At 32.3% G+C, this 17,231-nt stretch overlaps 1 protein-coding gene across 5 annotated transcripts in view; it reads right to left on the bottom strand.

Moving 5' to 3' along the window:
* The window catches only part of MAP4K3 (mitogen-activated protein kinase kinase kinase kinase 3), a 145,638-nt gene that overhangs the window by 27,527 nt on the left and 100,880 nt on the right, over positions 1-17,231 (bottom strand). For 3 of the 5 annotated variants that reach the window (XR_004424815.1, XM_033124663.1, XM_033124665.1), the window contains 7 exons: positions 12,547-12,605; positions 11,655-11,687; positions 7,713-7,751; positions 7,410-7,463; positions 4,659-4,701; positions 3,076-3,235; positions 2,107-2,219 (listed from right to left, as the gene is read on the bottom strand). Coding sequence is in view for 4 of the 5 variants with exons in the window: in XM_033124663.1 (XP_032980554.1) it covers positions 2,107-2,219; positions 3,076-3,235; positions 4,659-4,701; positions 7,410-7,463; positions 7,713-7,751; positions 11,655-11,687; positions 12,547-12,605 (501 nt within the window). In the remaining variant the exon portion in view is untranslated. The remainder of the gene's footprint in view (positions 1-2,106; positions 2,220-3,075; positions 3,236-4,658; positions 4,702-7,409; positions 7,464-7,712; positions 7,752-11,654; positions 11,688-12,546; positions 12,606-17,231) is intronic. The other 2 variants (XM_033124664.1, XM_033124666.1) reach the window with 1 other exon arrangement.

Here is a 17,231-nt window from a genome sequence, read left to right as displayed (position 1 = left end):
TTTTGCGGTTAATCTTAATAATAACTTTTAAAGAAATGTTGTAATTTTTTCCATCTGATATAAATCAGAATTATTTAAATGATGTAACAAAAATTAACTAAAATGCTATTGTTAACTGATTTCATATACGTGACACAAATATTCTGCGTAGTACTACTTATATGAGTAACTGTTAGACATTTCTAAAATTGACTATATTAAACTTACTTTGTAAATATGTTAATGAGGAGGTACTGCCTATTATTGTCACCAATCTCTGATAATTTTTTCCATTTGGCAAATAATTTATGTACTTATTTTTATATTTATGTTCTTAAATTATCTTCTATCATCCATTTTAGAAAAAGCTCATTTTTAATTAACGAGTTCTGAATATTATAACTTAGATTTAATTTAAGTATTGATAGAATTGGCTTAAATAATTTCAAGAAGCTGCACAAACTGTAATCATCTTTCAGTATATCATGGATACTGTTTATCCTATGGTACAGTCATGGACATATTTATTTCAGAATTATTAAGACTGTTAGTTTAACTAGTAGTTCCTTATCCTAGTGAATCAAAGTAATAGAAAAAGTGAATTAAAAATGAGTACATAGGGGCCGGCCTGGTGGCTCAGGCGGTTAGAGCTCCATGCTCCTAACTCCGAAGGCTGTCGGTTCGATTCCCACATGGGCCAGTGGGCTCTCCACCACAAGGTTGCCAGTTCAATCCCTCGACTCCCGCAAGGGATGGTGGGCTGTACCCCCTGCAACTAGCAACGGCAACCGGACCTGGAGCTGAGCTGCGCCCTCCACAACTAAGATTGAAAGGACAACTTGACTTGGAAAAAAAAAAGTCCTGGAAGTACACACTGTTCCCCAATAAAGTCCTGTTCCCCTTCCCCAATAAAAACCTTTAAAAAAAAAAAAATGAGTACATCAAAGAACACGTATCGCTGAAAGGTTATTATACTGTCTTGGAGTCATTAAGCTAAATTTTTGTATTACTACATTAACAGCACTGCTAAAATTTAAACTGATGAAAGGGAAAAGGCACTACTGCTCAGTTGAACAGACTTCGTAACACCCACTTCTGAAGTACATTTTATACTTTAGTTAAAAATGTCATAAATTTCACAAATTACAATGGATAGCACCAGTCAAATGCCTTAACTAAATTATAAAAAACAGTGTGTCATATTCTATAGTAAAATCTTATAAAAACAGTTGAACAGATATGGTACAACAACGCTTACTGTGCAAAACCATAGCTATTATGCACATAAACATATTAAATGTACTATTAATGTCCATAAAACTCACAACAAATACACACAAGTATACAAATATACACAAAAACTTCAAAAATATTGTCTCATCTCATGACCTCATCGGCATCTGCTGAATTGGGATTTTAAGAATATTTTGTTTTTTTAAGTTCTATGATGACAGATAAATGTCTTCTGATGAGAAAATTCTTTACAAATGCTAAAACTTTTTAAATTGCTGTGATAAATGTTATTTATGTTTTAGTATTTATGTCATAGTGTATTATCTAACAACTGCAACAGAAAGAGCTGCTTTGGCTAATTTCATCTTTCTTGAAGTGATATTTTTTATATACTAAAAAATAATCTTAATTTTTCCTCCTTTGTTAGCTATTCTGAGTAAGAGTAGTAGTATCAGAAATTGCAAAATCTACAGTTAGACATTTATCCTAGGGTAAAAACTATAGCTTTGTTATCTGCCCATGTCCTTCTTTCCTAAACTTCTTGAGATTGTAAAAGGAACTTTTAAGAATCAGTTCTCATTAATGAGAATAACTATAGTTATTTTCTGAACAATCACAGGAATACGATTTACCTGTATGCAGGTCACATTTTATAATACACTATGGGTCAAACTGGCTTAAATGATTTGAACAGAAAGCCATCATTCAAATTTGCCATATTAAAGTTACTTTTTTTCAAGATTTAAACAATCTGTTATCACTGTAATACACTAAAATACCACTACACTAATTGTAAAAAACACAATTGCTATAGAATTATAATTATAAAACTAACCTAATAGTGAAAAAGGAAAAAAATACAAGTAGACCTTATGAATATAAATAAATACCTACTGGTACATCTTTCTTTTCTCTTCTTGAAAGGTTTGTGCCTCTCTGTTCATTCTGTTGTTGATATAATGAACCATCTCGTTCACCATTTAATTGGAAGGAGCTCACTCCATTTCCTTCAATAAGATATGTTTAAATATATTTAAAAAAGATTAATTCTCACAAAGATTTTTCATTCAGAAATTATCAAGTAGAAAAGAAAAATATCATCTCTGAGACAGTTTCGCCTTCATAAGGGATCACCCCATCAGAATGTTTAGTACTAAAGGAGTAGTAATTACATACATGTTCTTCTACTTATATCTCTTTTCTTTCATAAAGGCAAATTTAAATTCAAGTGGTATCTAAGTACATATATTTGTGTTAAAAAGAAAAAACAGAAATACTGAATACATAAATACTTCCAGGAAAGGAACAATTTATATAGTATGTTATCCAAGAAACTTTTGTTGCTCTTTTTTAGATTGCTTCTTCTGCATAATACACAAGAAACTTTATATTAAAACAGCATCCTATAGTATTAATTTGCAGACAAATACCTAGCAAATAGTGACAATTATTTTTCAAATGATTAAATGAAATAAAAAGAGTTAGACAAAGTACCCTCTTGTTTTTCTAAAACAGAAGCAACCTAGAACCAAAACACATTTTGTTTGTTTAGAGTTTAATTTCTCCTGTTGCCAAACTATAGATAAATGTTGAATTGGGCATAAATAATTCTCCAAAAGAGGGAAGGCTAGATATGAAATGAGAAACAAGGGCAAAATATTCCAGACTGGGTCATAGGTAATCCTGTCATAAATATACTTCAAACTAGGAGGCAAAAAGCAGAAAACATCTCTATAGACATTGTCTTCCTTCTTCTCTCCTCAAAGGAATTTCACATATTGATCTTAAAAGAAAGATTCCCTCCATTTTTTTCACACCTGAAAACCTGGGAACACACTTATTTCAGCCTCTCTTCCCCATTACCTAAAGCAACAGGCTTTTGTGGAGGTAATCTGGGAGGTGGGGGTCTAGGTGGGACTTGGGATGGTTTTGCTGGGCTCTCTGACATGGGACATCTCTTGATTGTTCCTTGATTATCATCCTCGGTAGAATGAGTTTCCTGTGGTATGAATATGGACTTAGGCTGAAATAATACAGAAAAGGAGACCAACGATTAAACATTATCCATGTTTTGCTAAACATAAAAACATATTAAATGTTTTTCCTAAAGTAAATACTATTATATACCAAAGGCTTTTAAACTGTGTTTACTACTAGCAGAGTTTTGAGGTTATTCAACTATCTGATTCAGATTATCTTAATAAATATCTTAAAATTGTACACTAAAATGTTTCCTCGGGGGAATAAAAAGGCCTCTTTCTATTAATTCGTCACAAGCCTTCCTACTTAGACTTGCCAAATAAAAATATTCTAGTCTTTCTGATCTCCAATTTAAATGAATGGCTTTTTATTTTAAACATTCAGGCTAAGTGAAGTTCAGCCCCTTACAAGGCTAATCTAAACTGTCTCTTTTAGATGACTCAATGCTTTTTATGTTAATGCTTAATCTTTCAGACTAGGGGCAGGAGAAGATACTAATTAAAATTTTAACATCATGGAGAATACTAACACAGAAATAGAAATGCCACAGATACTTTCTGTTCAGACAATGAAAAACATCCAATCAGCAGAAGGTTTGGAGAATTTATAAATGTGCTCCTTATTAGGAAGATTACTCAGAGTTATCTCTTTGAAATTCAGATCTCTGTATTTTGGCTATATAAAATTAAACATGAAAGTACAGTATTATTTACCTGTGTGAATCATGATTTTCTCAAAAGTGTAAAATGAAAACAAAATATAGTAATATATTGGATGCCAAGACTGGTCAGATTCCAATTCTCATTTATAACCCCTGATTTCAAACCTTGTAGTAGCTCATTTTATAAAGTTTATTTTACAATTAAAAATGTGCTATGCATATAAGCTTATAAAAGTAAGCTTATGAAAACATTTATATTACCGCTACCTACATTAACTCATTTTATCTTAAAAAACAAAACAAAAAAAAAACCCCACAACCCCATCTGTTGGAATTATTTTATGATGCCTTTGTTTGGCAAAAGGATTTCATTGATTAAAAAAAAAAAAATTGAAGATTACTGACCTATTTCGTATTTTTAATTTAAAAGTACCATTTGCAAATTATATCTGTGATGATAAATCACTATTCTTTACCCATTCTCAGGAAATCTGTTAACAGATTGTATATTTTGAGGAATAAAAATCTTATAAAAAATTTGAGTTCTCTAATCCAAGTGAAATAATAGTAATCCATTATCATAATCACTTTCATGTACAAATTTTTAGAACTTATTATTTAGAATAAACAATAAATGACAAGTTGGATAATTAAAAAGACAAAAATAACAATCATCTACTTATTAATAACTTCATGATGTTTCTTTGTGGATCTCAAGTAAAAATAAGCTACAGAGTAACTATTAATACAATGTTAAAGTGGCAGAAGAATGACACAAATCATTTGAATTAAAAAATCTGCCTACCTTTGGTGGCAAAGGAGGTGGAACTTTTGCTTTCATTGTTGAACTGAAAAAATATAAAAGTTTAGAATTAGAACTCTTCATTTTGCAAATAAATCATTACTAAAATATAACTAATTTTTCAGTTAGGTAAGAAAAACTTGCATAAACAAGTTCTTTTTTCTAAGTTCCTGAGTGTTTTCCAAAATGTTCCATGAAATGCTCGTTATGCTAAATGAAGTATTATTCAGAAGTAACTGAGAAGATATGCTTTCCTTGTTACAAATATTACACAGTAATTAAAATTGGTAAAAAGATAACTATAATTCCAGCTTATATCAACTGAAAGATAATTAATATAAAAATGTAACAATTGGTTTGGAGAAAAACAGCAAAATGATATAGTATAAAAAACATTATCACAATATATACATATTTACTGTTAGATATGAAATATCTCTGATGAAGCTCATCAAAAGCTATCCACATCCTCTATGAAATTATAGACAAAATTGATTCAGTGAAGTTAAGATTCATTACAACCTAAGATTGGAGTCTGTCTGTCTGTCTGTCTGTCTCTCTCTGCACATAGCAAGAAAAGACCACGTTAAGGACACAGCAACAAGGCAGCAACCAGGAAGAGGGCCCTCACTAGGAAATGAATCAGCGGGCACCTTATCTTCAACATCCTACCCTTCAGAGCTGACAAATTTCTGTTGTTCAAGCCATTCAGTCTGTATTTTGTTATGGCAGCTTGAGCTAGGACAGATTTTGGTACCAACAAGTGGGATGCTGATGTAACAAATATATAAAAATGTGAAGGCAGTTTTGGAACTGGAAGTGGGTAGAAGATGAAAGAGTTTCAAGGTACATGTTAGAAGTATGGACATTAAGAGGGATTCTGGTGAGAGGTCAGAAAGAGGAGAGCTGCTGAGAAAGTTTCCATCTCCTTGGAGAATACATAAATAATCATCAACAAGACACTGGTAGAAATATGGACATTAATGGCCATTCTGGTGAGGTCTTTGATGGAAATGATGAACACGTTACTGGAAACTGAAGGAAAGGTGATCCTTGTGATAAAGGGGCAAAAAAATTGGCTGAATTGTGTTCAGTTTCTAGTGTTTTGCGGAAGGTAAACCTTTCAAGTGATGAAATTGGGTATTTAGTGGAGGAGAATTTCTAAGCAATGTGCTGAAGAAGTGGCTTGGTTCTCTCTGACTGCTTATAGTAAAATGAGCGAAGAGACAGATAAATTGAAGAACGAATTGTTAAGCAAAAAGGAACCAAAACTTGAAATTTGAAGAATTCTCAGCCTATCCATATTAGCTCAGAAATGCAGGCATGGGAAAGCATGTTCTGAAGAGAACACAAAAGGTGTGGCTGGACCATCACTCAATAAAAAATTTATGGGATTACTGTATTTTGCTCTATATAATGTGTTCCCGTGTATAATGTGCACCCACGTTTTGGACCCAACCTTTCAGGGGGGGAAAAAATCATTCATTTTAAAATTTTTAATTCAAATTTTTGATGGTTTACATTTAGGTACTTTTTTTTTGTATTATAAAGGAATTTTAGCATTTATTTATTTTTTTAAATATTATGGTATAAGAAATTTTATGTACCAGTAACAAATTTATGATATTTATGCATCGTAGAAGGCCAAGAACTCTTCATCTTTGCAAGTTCATTGTAAATTCAACAAAACGGATGATCGTATTCCAGGGTATTATTTTGCATACGGATATCATTATTGATTTCTAGAGTTACACTTTTAACTCATAAGCATAAATAAAAGAATTAAAACATTTATATAGATATGGAATTAGTACTACCCATCTATAACGCGCATCCTTATTTTTCCCCTCAAAAAATCTGGGCAACAAAGTGCACAATATACACGGCAAAATACGGTATACCAGCACAAACACTGGCAGTTTGAAATGAAGAGGATGGAGACCCGAGAACGAAGAAGGCTGCTGGACTTTTTGGATTTCACAGAATAAGACAACAGAGCTATCCGAACATGTGTTATTCTTCAAGAGGGAAAAATGATCCTGAAGGTGATCTGTAGATCAGATCTAAGTCAGACTGATTTATTATATTTGGATAAGTCTCTTACTTTATAGAGTTGATGCTGGAAAATGTTAAGACTTTTAGGGCTGCTTAGATGGAATGACTATTTGGCATGTGTCAAAGACATAAGTTTTGAGGGACAATGGGCAAATTGCTGTAGACCAAATTGTGTCCCCTCAAAATTTGTCAGATGAAGTCCTAATTCCAATGTGATTGTCATTTGGAGATAGTGTTTTTGGGAGGTAATGCAGGTTAACTGAGGTCATAAAATAAGAGTAAAGTCCTCATCGAATAGCATCAGAGAGAGGCTTTATAACAAGAGGAAAGAGATTTCGCTCTCTGCATGTACATACTGAGTAAAGTCCATTTGAGGACATACTGAGAAGGCAGCTGTCTGCAAGTCTGGAAGAGAGCTCTCAGCAGGAACTAAATTGGCTAGTGGTTTGAACTTAAACTTCTTAGCCTCTAGAACTGTGAGAAACAAATTCTGTTTAAACCACCAATCTATGGTATTTAGTTAAGGGCGATTGAGCTGACTACTACAATGAGAATTGAAAAAGGAAAGAAACGTTGTTAGAACCCTCAATACTATGTTACTAATGATATTAAAATTACTGTCAATATTAAGCTGTCAAACTTATGAAATTAGGTCAAAATGACACCTTTTCTTTTACCAAAAACAGAAACAGAACTTACTGTTTAGATTCATCATCATCCCCTTCATCATCGTCTAAATGTGCCACATGTCCTCTAAAGATAAAGAAAGATAATTCCATTGTCATTAAATGAACTTCACCAAAACAGCTTAAGAAAAAATTTTAGAAAATGCAGGAAGGGCTACTGCAAGACACAATTTTATTTCTCCACCTTTACAGAATTCAGAATTAAAACAAAAATAATAACAAAACAATCTTATGTTACATGACAGAGATGGGGGCAAACAGACTTTATCTGTCTGTGACATAAAGTATTTTAAGCTTAATTAAAAATTAAAATTACCGCTGATGTAATTCTTCTTCAACAGACTTCAGAAGACTCCTAAAAGAAAAAAAAAGTGAATAAATAAGCAATGAGTATGTATTTTCATCACTTGAACCTAACCCATACATTAAATTACTTTTTACTACTAAAAATTTGCTATAATGATCATCTTTATACCATAAAACATCAAATTTTATCTAATGAGCTATCTCTATTTTCTGTTGCTAATGCCTTTGTATATGTATTTTAAATGAGCAAAATAAATCCTAATATTTACTAAAAAATACCAATTCAAACAGAGGACAACCCACCATGAAATGTCACAATAGGACTGACAAAACAATAATTGCAGGGTCATAGTCAGGGGTTTCCAGGATTCAGGTTTTACCTGGAATAGTTACCTGACACCTGAAATTATATTTTCTTTTTCTTAAAATAAGGAAGGTGACACACTTTAAAAAAACATCATGCTCTCAGGCAATCCTACAAAATGAAACTCAACATGTTGGATCTCTCTGCAAAAGCATGCATGCATGTGATGTGAATACATGAATGTAGTAGCACTTTGCTTTCACAGAAGACACTCACTTACCTGAAGTTATCTGTTCTCCAGTGGTGTACTGGCAAACACATTTACACTTTTGGGAGACTAAGCCTGTATCAGACCAGGTGTGAGGATTTTGTCAGTAGGAGCAATTTATAAAACTTTGATATTCAGGAATGTAAGAGAGATCTCATGGCATTCCTGAAGTTCCCTTACTTCTTTTCACTGCAAGTTCATGCAGCGTATCTCCTAAATTACACTCATCAAGCACAAAAACTCAATAGCCTTCTTAAAGCTAATGGGGTAGAGAGAAATATGGTCACTGATGGATTACTGAGGTAAAAGTGATTCAGCAGAAAATTTACTCTCCTCAAAAGCTGGAAGGTAGTAACTTCTAGTCATTTTTCCCTCCTATATACGTATATATATTGGAAAAAACTGCCCTTAGAATTATCAAAACATAAAACCAGAGAAACTGAAAGGTATGGTTAACTGGTATTAATAAAATATATTAATAGATTTTAGCCATCGAATTTTAATTAAGCCAGGTTAATAATCTAAATATTAAAAATGACAAAGTTCTAAATCTGGGGCAGTAAAAGACAACAGAAAACTGTAAACTAATTGCAAATCCTGTTTTGCAGATAAAAAAATTGAAGAATGCCAGTCAAACGTATTATCTTATTGACAAAGCTCTTCAGGGCTACCTCTACAAAGGGAGGAGTTTATGCCTAGCAAAATGATGATAGGTTATGAAGCAAGACAGCCCAAATCTCAACCTGCCTCTGCCATTATAAGCTATGTGACCTTCAATAAGCTACTTTGATTTCCCTATGCTTCAATTTCCGTATCAGTAGAATGGGAATTATAATAGTACTTATGTCCAATTGTTTATCTGACGATACAATGAATATAGGTAAATTGCTTAGAACAGGAATTTAGAACATAGTAAGTACTCAATTAGTGTTTTCTTTATTGTTATCGACAAAGCAACCCTTCCTTAAACTAGGTATTCTCAAAATGTGGTCTGAGGATTCAGGGCAGGGGTCTCTCCGTCTCCTGTAGGAGGTCTACAAGGTCAAAACTATTTTCATAATATTAATGCATTTACCTTTCCACTTTTATTCTTTCTCTGAGAATAAAACTAGAGATTTCCAGGCTATCCGATGTATGATACCACAACAGATAAGTAGCAGACATGAGAAATCACTGTCTTCTATTAAGCCAAGTATTAAGGAGATTTGCAAAAATAATATAAAACAATGCATTTTTCTTACTAATGTTATTTTGTTTCAGAAAAGAGCTATTCTTCATAAAAAATGTTATTAGTGGGACTCAACAAAAAATTTGCTTTAATACACTGATATATGTAAAGCCTATTCTTGCAATTATCTGCTGTTTCTAAGTCTCACAAAGGAATCAAGTGGTGTTACAAGGTACCATAAAGGGGAGGCATTTGAATTGGTCCATAATGATGAAAAAAGTTTTAATACACAAAAAATGTTATTTATGATAACATGTAATGAGTATATTTACTATTTTATATAAATCACTCAATACTTTGAAAAGTTCTCAGTTTAAATTGCTTATACTATAAATATTGATAGTTATAACCCATATAAACAAAAACTCACTGGAGTCCTCAAATATTTTTAAGACTGTAAAGAGAGCCTGAGACTAAATATTTTAAGAAGTGCTGCATTAAATTATTCTACCAAATTAAACATAATATCTCTGAACTGTACAGTGGGCTTTTACATCATTTTAGAAGATGTGAAAAAAATGTTTTCTTAAGCTTATAATATTTTTGAGGCATTTCTTTTTCCAGCAGGGAATATTAGGATTTGGAAATAATTAAGATGAGAATTTAAATGTAGTTTATTTTTAGTTACTGTATTTAATTGGGCTTATATGGCATTCTACTTTAAAAAAAAAAATCTTCCTGGGAGTATTAGTTTCTCTAAGAATAAGACAGAAGACTGACTAAGAGAATATGGAAAAGCAGCTAGCTAGCCTATGGCTTAAGGACTCATATCTTACTTTTTATTCATTTACTTATAAATCTCCGACTGTGTCTTGACTTTTTTGTTAACAAAGTTAAAGGGTTCATTAAGTCTTAATGAAAAGTAGGATATATGATTTGCTTTTCAGGTTTTATAAAAGAGAAAATGAAACATGGCTAAACTTGCTGAAAGATTCATTTATAGTAAATACTGTATCTTGAGAAGGCTGAGAAAAATGTGATACTAATTTATTTAATCACCAAGATTGGGTGCTATACAATAAACAATGTCACTATTCACTAGTCCATTTGGATTTTGGATTCTTCTATTACGAAACTTTTAGAAAGTAATGAATAAAACATAAATAATGCCCTCAGATACTGAATTAGTTCGTCTACCTAAAATGATTAGAAAATTGGATAAGGTTAAAAATGGAACAATATGCAAACATAGATTTAATTGAAGTAAAGATGAAATGGATAGAAGTAAAAAAACCACTGCCAAAATATTTAGCATAGCATATTTGAATTAGCTAAGGAATTCATGCAGCTGGTTACTAAAATCTTTCCAAGTTGCTTAACTGGATCAAAACAATCTGTAAGTACTACCCCGATTATATTTGAAAACAAGAAACCTCCCTATTTCTTTAATACCAAAGAGCAATTTTATTCACTTTCTCTTACAGTCAACAATTATTTACTGAGTAAATGCTACAAATAAGGGTAACCAATAAGTAATTACTAAACACTAAATGTGCTAAATGCTTTACGATGATTATTTCACCCTATGTATTGGGCAGGTACTATTATATTATAATCCCTGTTTTACTAGAGAAATTGAGATAAATTTCTCAAAGTCTCATAGCTTACAGAAGGAGACAGTTCTGGCATCTACGAGTACTTTACGCAACTGTATTTGAGTAAAGGAATTGTGTAATTCAATTTATTCTTTTCACTATATTATTTAGGTCTTTAGAAGATAATTTATCTTTAGAATTTTTAGTCTACATTGAAAACAAAATCAGAAATAATTTAGAGTTTTCTTTTAAAAATAGTATTTTGTTGGCTTTAAATGGTCAGAAAGGTTGACCCCAGTAATAACAGAATTCAAAAGAAAGAAAGGAAACCACCCAATAAGTCAAAATACATAAGCATTCATTTCACAAAAAAGCAACTATCTTAGATAGTTCCTGCCTGGTCTGGAATAGGTAGAAACCCATAAATGGAAATCTGTCTGCCTGATCACCTATGGAGAAAGCAGGAAATCCTGTGAGTTTTAAAACAATGCCTAATCACAAGAATAAAGCAGACATATCAGTACAGTAAGAGAAGTGCTACATCCATGCTCATGTCACATGTATGTATATACCTGTACACGAAACACAGCCAAAGGTCAAACTTTTGGCAAACCTACCTTGCCAGTGATTCGTTATATAGAATACAGTTCCTTAAGCAGGGATCCAATTAATCAAAAAATGAAGGTTGGGCAAATTATTAACATTTTACCTAGCCGAAGTAACCATACACTATGAAAATGTCTCACAGTCAGAAATTAGACAATGGGAACTATGGGGTCTGGAAAGGCAGTTAGTGATGGGCTATTTTTGCAAGTATATCATTTAAAAATATATTTAAAATGAACCAAAAAAAGGTAAATGAAGTATTTTTCCTAATTATCCAGTCTCTTAAAACATACCAAAATTTGCGAACAAAGTTCTTAACACGAGTGACTTCAAATTTAGACAAAATAACATAAAAAACACTTCAGAATATTTTACACCTTGCAAAGCTGCTTTTTCACCACTGTGCTGTAGCACAGGCCTTGAATAATTATTGCATTTGTTTCTTGCACGAATTGATAACTTTTAAGACTTCAGACACATTGTAACTACTATCCACTTTTAAGACTGACCAGCTAAATTAAGGTTTCTAAACAGTGTGAATATTTCCAGCTGTTTTCAGAGGCCAACACATCTGGGAGATATACCAAAGCAAGTTTTGTAAGGAATAAATAGGTCAACTTTACAAATAAAAGATAAAAATTGCTGAAGCATATATTTATGTACTTAATTTTCTCTAACAAGTAAGGTCTGCAAAGCAGCTTAACATAAAATATTTAAGGTGACTGTCCCCATTATAAACTATTACGGACTAAATGATTAGCATGGTAGCAATAAAAAAGTTAAAAGTACATTATAAAATATATCTATCAGACTAATGCAATTTACTACTGTAAATGTTAAAATACAATATTTTAAGGCAATTTAATTATTCCAGAATTTAAATTTTGAAAGAACTTTACTTACTTGTTTGCACCTAAAAAGTAACTACCTTGGTGTCCTTGTCCATATTCTAGTTGTAGATCCTATTAGTACAAAATAAAATATTTAGTAAAATAGTAGTATATCACAAATCATGATACACTAATACGTATGATTTTAAAAAGAGAAACCCCAGACTGCAAATAAATCTGTATTGCTATATGTTCTTAAAAAGAAGGCATGGTAGGACTTCCAACAATTAGATTTCAGAAGTCTGTAGTCCTAACTTACATATTTTATCATTTAACTTTAGTACTTTCTGGGAACTTGTTTGAATAATAAAATATGCAAGTTTCATTTATGGTTATTGCTATTGTAATTACCATTGGTAAAAGTTTTTAGAAAAGAAAAAAGCTCACACAAGGAATATATCCTCAAGCTATAATGAAGCAAAAATGAACACAGAAAACAAGCAACAAAAATCTTGGTTTGACTTTGTATATAAGATCTGCAATAATTATGTATATACACACTCTCACATATTTATACTACTACTTTATGCAGGTAATAATTTTTTAAAGAAACAAAATAGGGTGCTCTTTTAAAGTAAATTACATACATGGACTTACAAAAGATAATAAATTTCATGTCAGGACTTTTAATATATTTTTAAAGAGTTAAGTGTAAGTAGCAAAACTTCAATATTATTAAGGTAGTTCCTTAACTATTTATACATTCCCACTGACTGCTGCAGGTTGTACAGTTAAAAACTGAAATTTAAAGGGACAAGCAATATATATAGGTTCAACTCAAACACCTTCTGAGACAAAAAAATACACTTTCCGACAAGCATGGAAAGTACAAAGTGAAGTTTCCTTTTCTCCCCCTTTTAAGCCACTGTATTCCAAGCACTGTTTTAACAATAAAGGGGGAATATGTAACATTTTAAATGAATTTTATATTAATTAGAACACAGTCTACTTGAGAGCGCTTTCTAATTTTAAAAGGTATTGTCAGATGCATGATCAGGACTTAATGCAAAAGTTACCTCCTTGGAGCAAGCAACCTTCCAAGACTGTCCAGGAATATAGCTGAAACCTTCCTTCTCCATGCCTCCATAGCATGTAACACATAGTTTTCTTCTACCACTTACACTGCATTTTAATTAATTTAATTACAATTCTATAAAAATAGTAGCCAGGCTGTGAGCTCCTCCAGCAAAGGGAAATTGTGAAACCCATCTTTCTTGCCTACTGCCCAGGGACTAGCAGAATACCTAACACACATTAACTCGGCCCTAAATAAATGCTTGTTCAAATGCCATTTGTTAATTTTCCTATGAATAACTAATACTTCAGGCTCATTAATACACACGAAAATATTTCTAGTTCACAAAACTATTAGGCCTAGGAATAAGAGGATTCTAAGCAATATATTACATTTAAGTGAAAAGCTCTTTAACATTTAAGTACTACAAGATCTGTCAAAATATATCGGATGAAAATAAAAATCAAAATTGTGGCTCACACAAGGCTCAAATTTTGTCTTCTTAAATATGTGTTCTTCCATACATAACAACAAATGTTCTTACCAGTGACAGAAAAGATAAAACACATTATAGACAAAAAAGACCAGTCAAGTGTCGCACTGGTATCATATGAAATTATAATAAAAAGGGATACCTGTTCTCTTAATAGGTATCTTAATACGATGAAATCATTGTGTGGGGACAAAGCCCCAAAAAGCAGTTTCCAGGCTCTCGGCCTCACATAGAAAGGTGCTGGCTCAGGTAGTAAATGACCATCGACTGTGATCAAATGGCCAGCAGCTGTGGCTAGTTGGCCGTCAGCTGTAACCAGTGAGCCTTTGGCCACTAATATAACTGCCGTGGCTAGGCTAGCAGAAAAAAGGGGGAGCTAGCAAGAAGATGGTGGCTGAGTCTGCAAGCGGCACAGTGAGGGTTGAGAATTGTGTGGCTCCTGGTTCCTGTGTCTCCAACCCAGCCGCCAGTGAGAGTATAGTGGTGTGACTCCCCTACCTATGGCTCCGTGGGTGTTCCTTTATGGCCTCACCATGTCCTGCGTTCTTATGTGGGGAGCGGGAGCAGAGACCCCGCAGGCCGCCCCGCATGACACTTGGCGTAGTCGGCCGGATCCCCTGCACTACACATTGCTATCATAAGACTGTCACACAATTACGCTGAACAATTTAAGTGGTCATAACTTTATACAGAAACCTTTAAACTTTGGTATTCAGTAAAGAGAAGTAGTATCTCAATGAATACACTTCTAAATTTTCTTCAGCTGTAGATAACTGGGTACTCTACCAGACCAGCAACCTGTTTAGCCAATATAATCTCGTAAGCCTTTAGTCAAATGACAGCTTCCAAAAGCATGTATTTGTGCAGAGTGGCCATAGCTTCTGTAGTTTAAACACAGATGTGTCGTAAGAATAGCCAGCTAATCTGATACATGCCAATTACCAAGTTGATGATAATGATTTTAAAAAAAAATCAACTGAGATCGCAGTGTACTTAAGAAAGTATAAAACTACTGTAGTATTTTAATAGAAAACTGAGCATAGGTTCATATACAGAATAACATTCAGTCTAGGGAGAAGGTGTAGATAGATCCAAGTTTAATGATTAAATGTGCCATGTGTCAAGCCCTACTAGGAAAGCTAAAATTTAAAGGGACTTATTCTTTATTAATTCCTTCTCTGTAAATCAAGTATGTTTTAGCCACCATGGAACAAACACTATGTGCTAGGTGTGTCATCAAGTAAAAAAATTACAGTAAATCCTTCTAATAACTATCTAATGTCATTTAATTCAACTCTTTACCAAGCACCTATTATTATATATGGCAGGAATTCAGACAGTAAATCAGACAATAAAAATGAGAAGAAATAAAAAAGGAAATAAAAAAGAGTGAAACCTGGGTAAAGTTAGTAGTCATTTATATATTTTTAGGGCAGTCTAAGAAAGCCTGATCTAAAACGCTCTTCAAAAAGGACTTGGAAGCTACTCTGTAATAGGAAAATGCTACCAAAATTATGTTTAGAAAAGCACTCAAAATAACTGTAGATGACAGTAAAATAGAGCCATTCTTTATAAGCTAAATAAGCATACAATGAACATGTCAGTATAGACATAAAAAAATTAGCTGCATCAATCAGGCACCAACTTATTAGTGAATGACAATAATCAACAACACAGTAAAATCAAATAAGTAATAACATAGACTGAAAACATTCAATAGCCTAGTATACATTCAACCTGAATGCTCAGACAAAAATTTAAAATGGTCAACCTATTCCAATTAAAATACCTTTTCTGAGTCACAAAGTCCTAACTTCAGTGGTTTGTTTTATTGAATAGGAGAGTATTTCTAAACCTAGGATACAGCCTCTTAAAAAACATGGTATCAGAAAGAACTGAAAAAGAATAAAGGATGTAATGTGGAATACTGGAAAAGGAAAACAGATGATCAAAAAGTTACTGTTTTTCCCCCTTATACCCCCTCAGGAGATTACAAAGTCTATAACTGATGAGAAAACAGCAGGAAGTCAATAGACTTGATACAGTTGGCTACAAAACAACACATACCAAAAATACATTAGCAATATATTTTAACCAAGAAAAAAGAACAGCAGAAGAGGAAAAATTTTTTCTCATCAAAAACTGAAAAAATTATGGTACAAATAAGGTGGTTAGATACTTTTTAATGTGGCAGATAATCTAAAGATGTAAAAAGGGACTGGATCCCGGATAATTCAAAAAGATTGTTTTATTCCTTAAAAGGTCAGAAAAGCAAGTGAGGTCAGAACACTAACTGATCAAGCACTATTCTGACTAATAAAAGCAGAAGACTTAGGAGGACTCAAACTGAATAACATGACTTTTGTAAGGTCAGCTTGGAAATGACTATCAGCAGGGTAGGTCTGACATTCTACAAAATGTCCTATCATTGTGCAATTATGAAATAAATTATGAAATCTCCTTAGAAATTGTCTTCATACAATGTAAATTTTGTAATAGTTCAACAGATTTAAATAGTCCAATAGATTTAAAACAAACAAAGATAGCATTTATTGTTTCTTTTCCAGAATACAGTTAACTTTATTAATAGACTATTCAATTTTGACCTAATTGAGGGATAATCTTAAAATACTTTTGTTTATTGATAATGATCAACTGATTATATCTTCTTAACATGTTTTCAATTCTAATTTAAATATTTTATTCTTACTCTTTCAGGTATACTTTAAGTTTATTCAGAGTAATGATTATATTACTACTCATGTTCCTCCATAGCAATTATTAGGCTGCTGCAAAACTAACTGCAGTTTTTGCAATTATTTTTAACCTTTTAAACCGCAAATACTTTTGCACCAACCTAATAACATAGTGTTTTACATCCAATTAACTTTAAATATATTTTTCATTGGAATACAGGCCAAAATATACAGTAAAACTAGGCAAAAAAAATTAGCATCAGCTGAACAGATGTGTAATATAATCTTTTAATCTAAAGATAGCATCTTATGACGATAAGATAAACCCACTTGTATTGTTACAGGCAAAAGTGTTACTATTTAATTATCACATTATGGTGAGTTGGTTTGGTTTTTTGTTTTGTGTTTTTTTTTTTAACTCAGTCATCTTTCAAAATTTAAAGACCTTTTTTATTCATTAACAATCCAAAAAATCAAGCTCCGTTCTGGTTTCA

This window comes from Rhinolophus ferrumequinum, chromosome 13 (assembly GCF_004115265.2).
Source record: "Rhinolophus ferrumequinum isolate MPI-CBG mRhiFer1 chromosome 13, mRhiFer1_v1.p, whole genome shotgun sequence".
Lineage (NCBI taxonomy): Eukaryota > Metazoa > Chordata > Mammalia > Chiroptera > Rhinolophidae > Rhinolophus > Rhinolophus ferrumequinum.
Note: the sequence above shows the minus strand (reverse complement) of the source record. Positions and strands in the feature narration are given on the sequence as shown.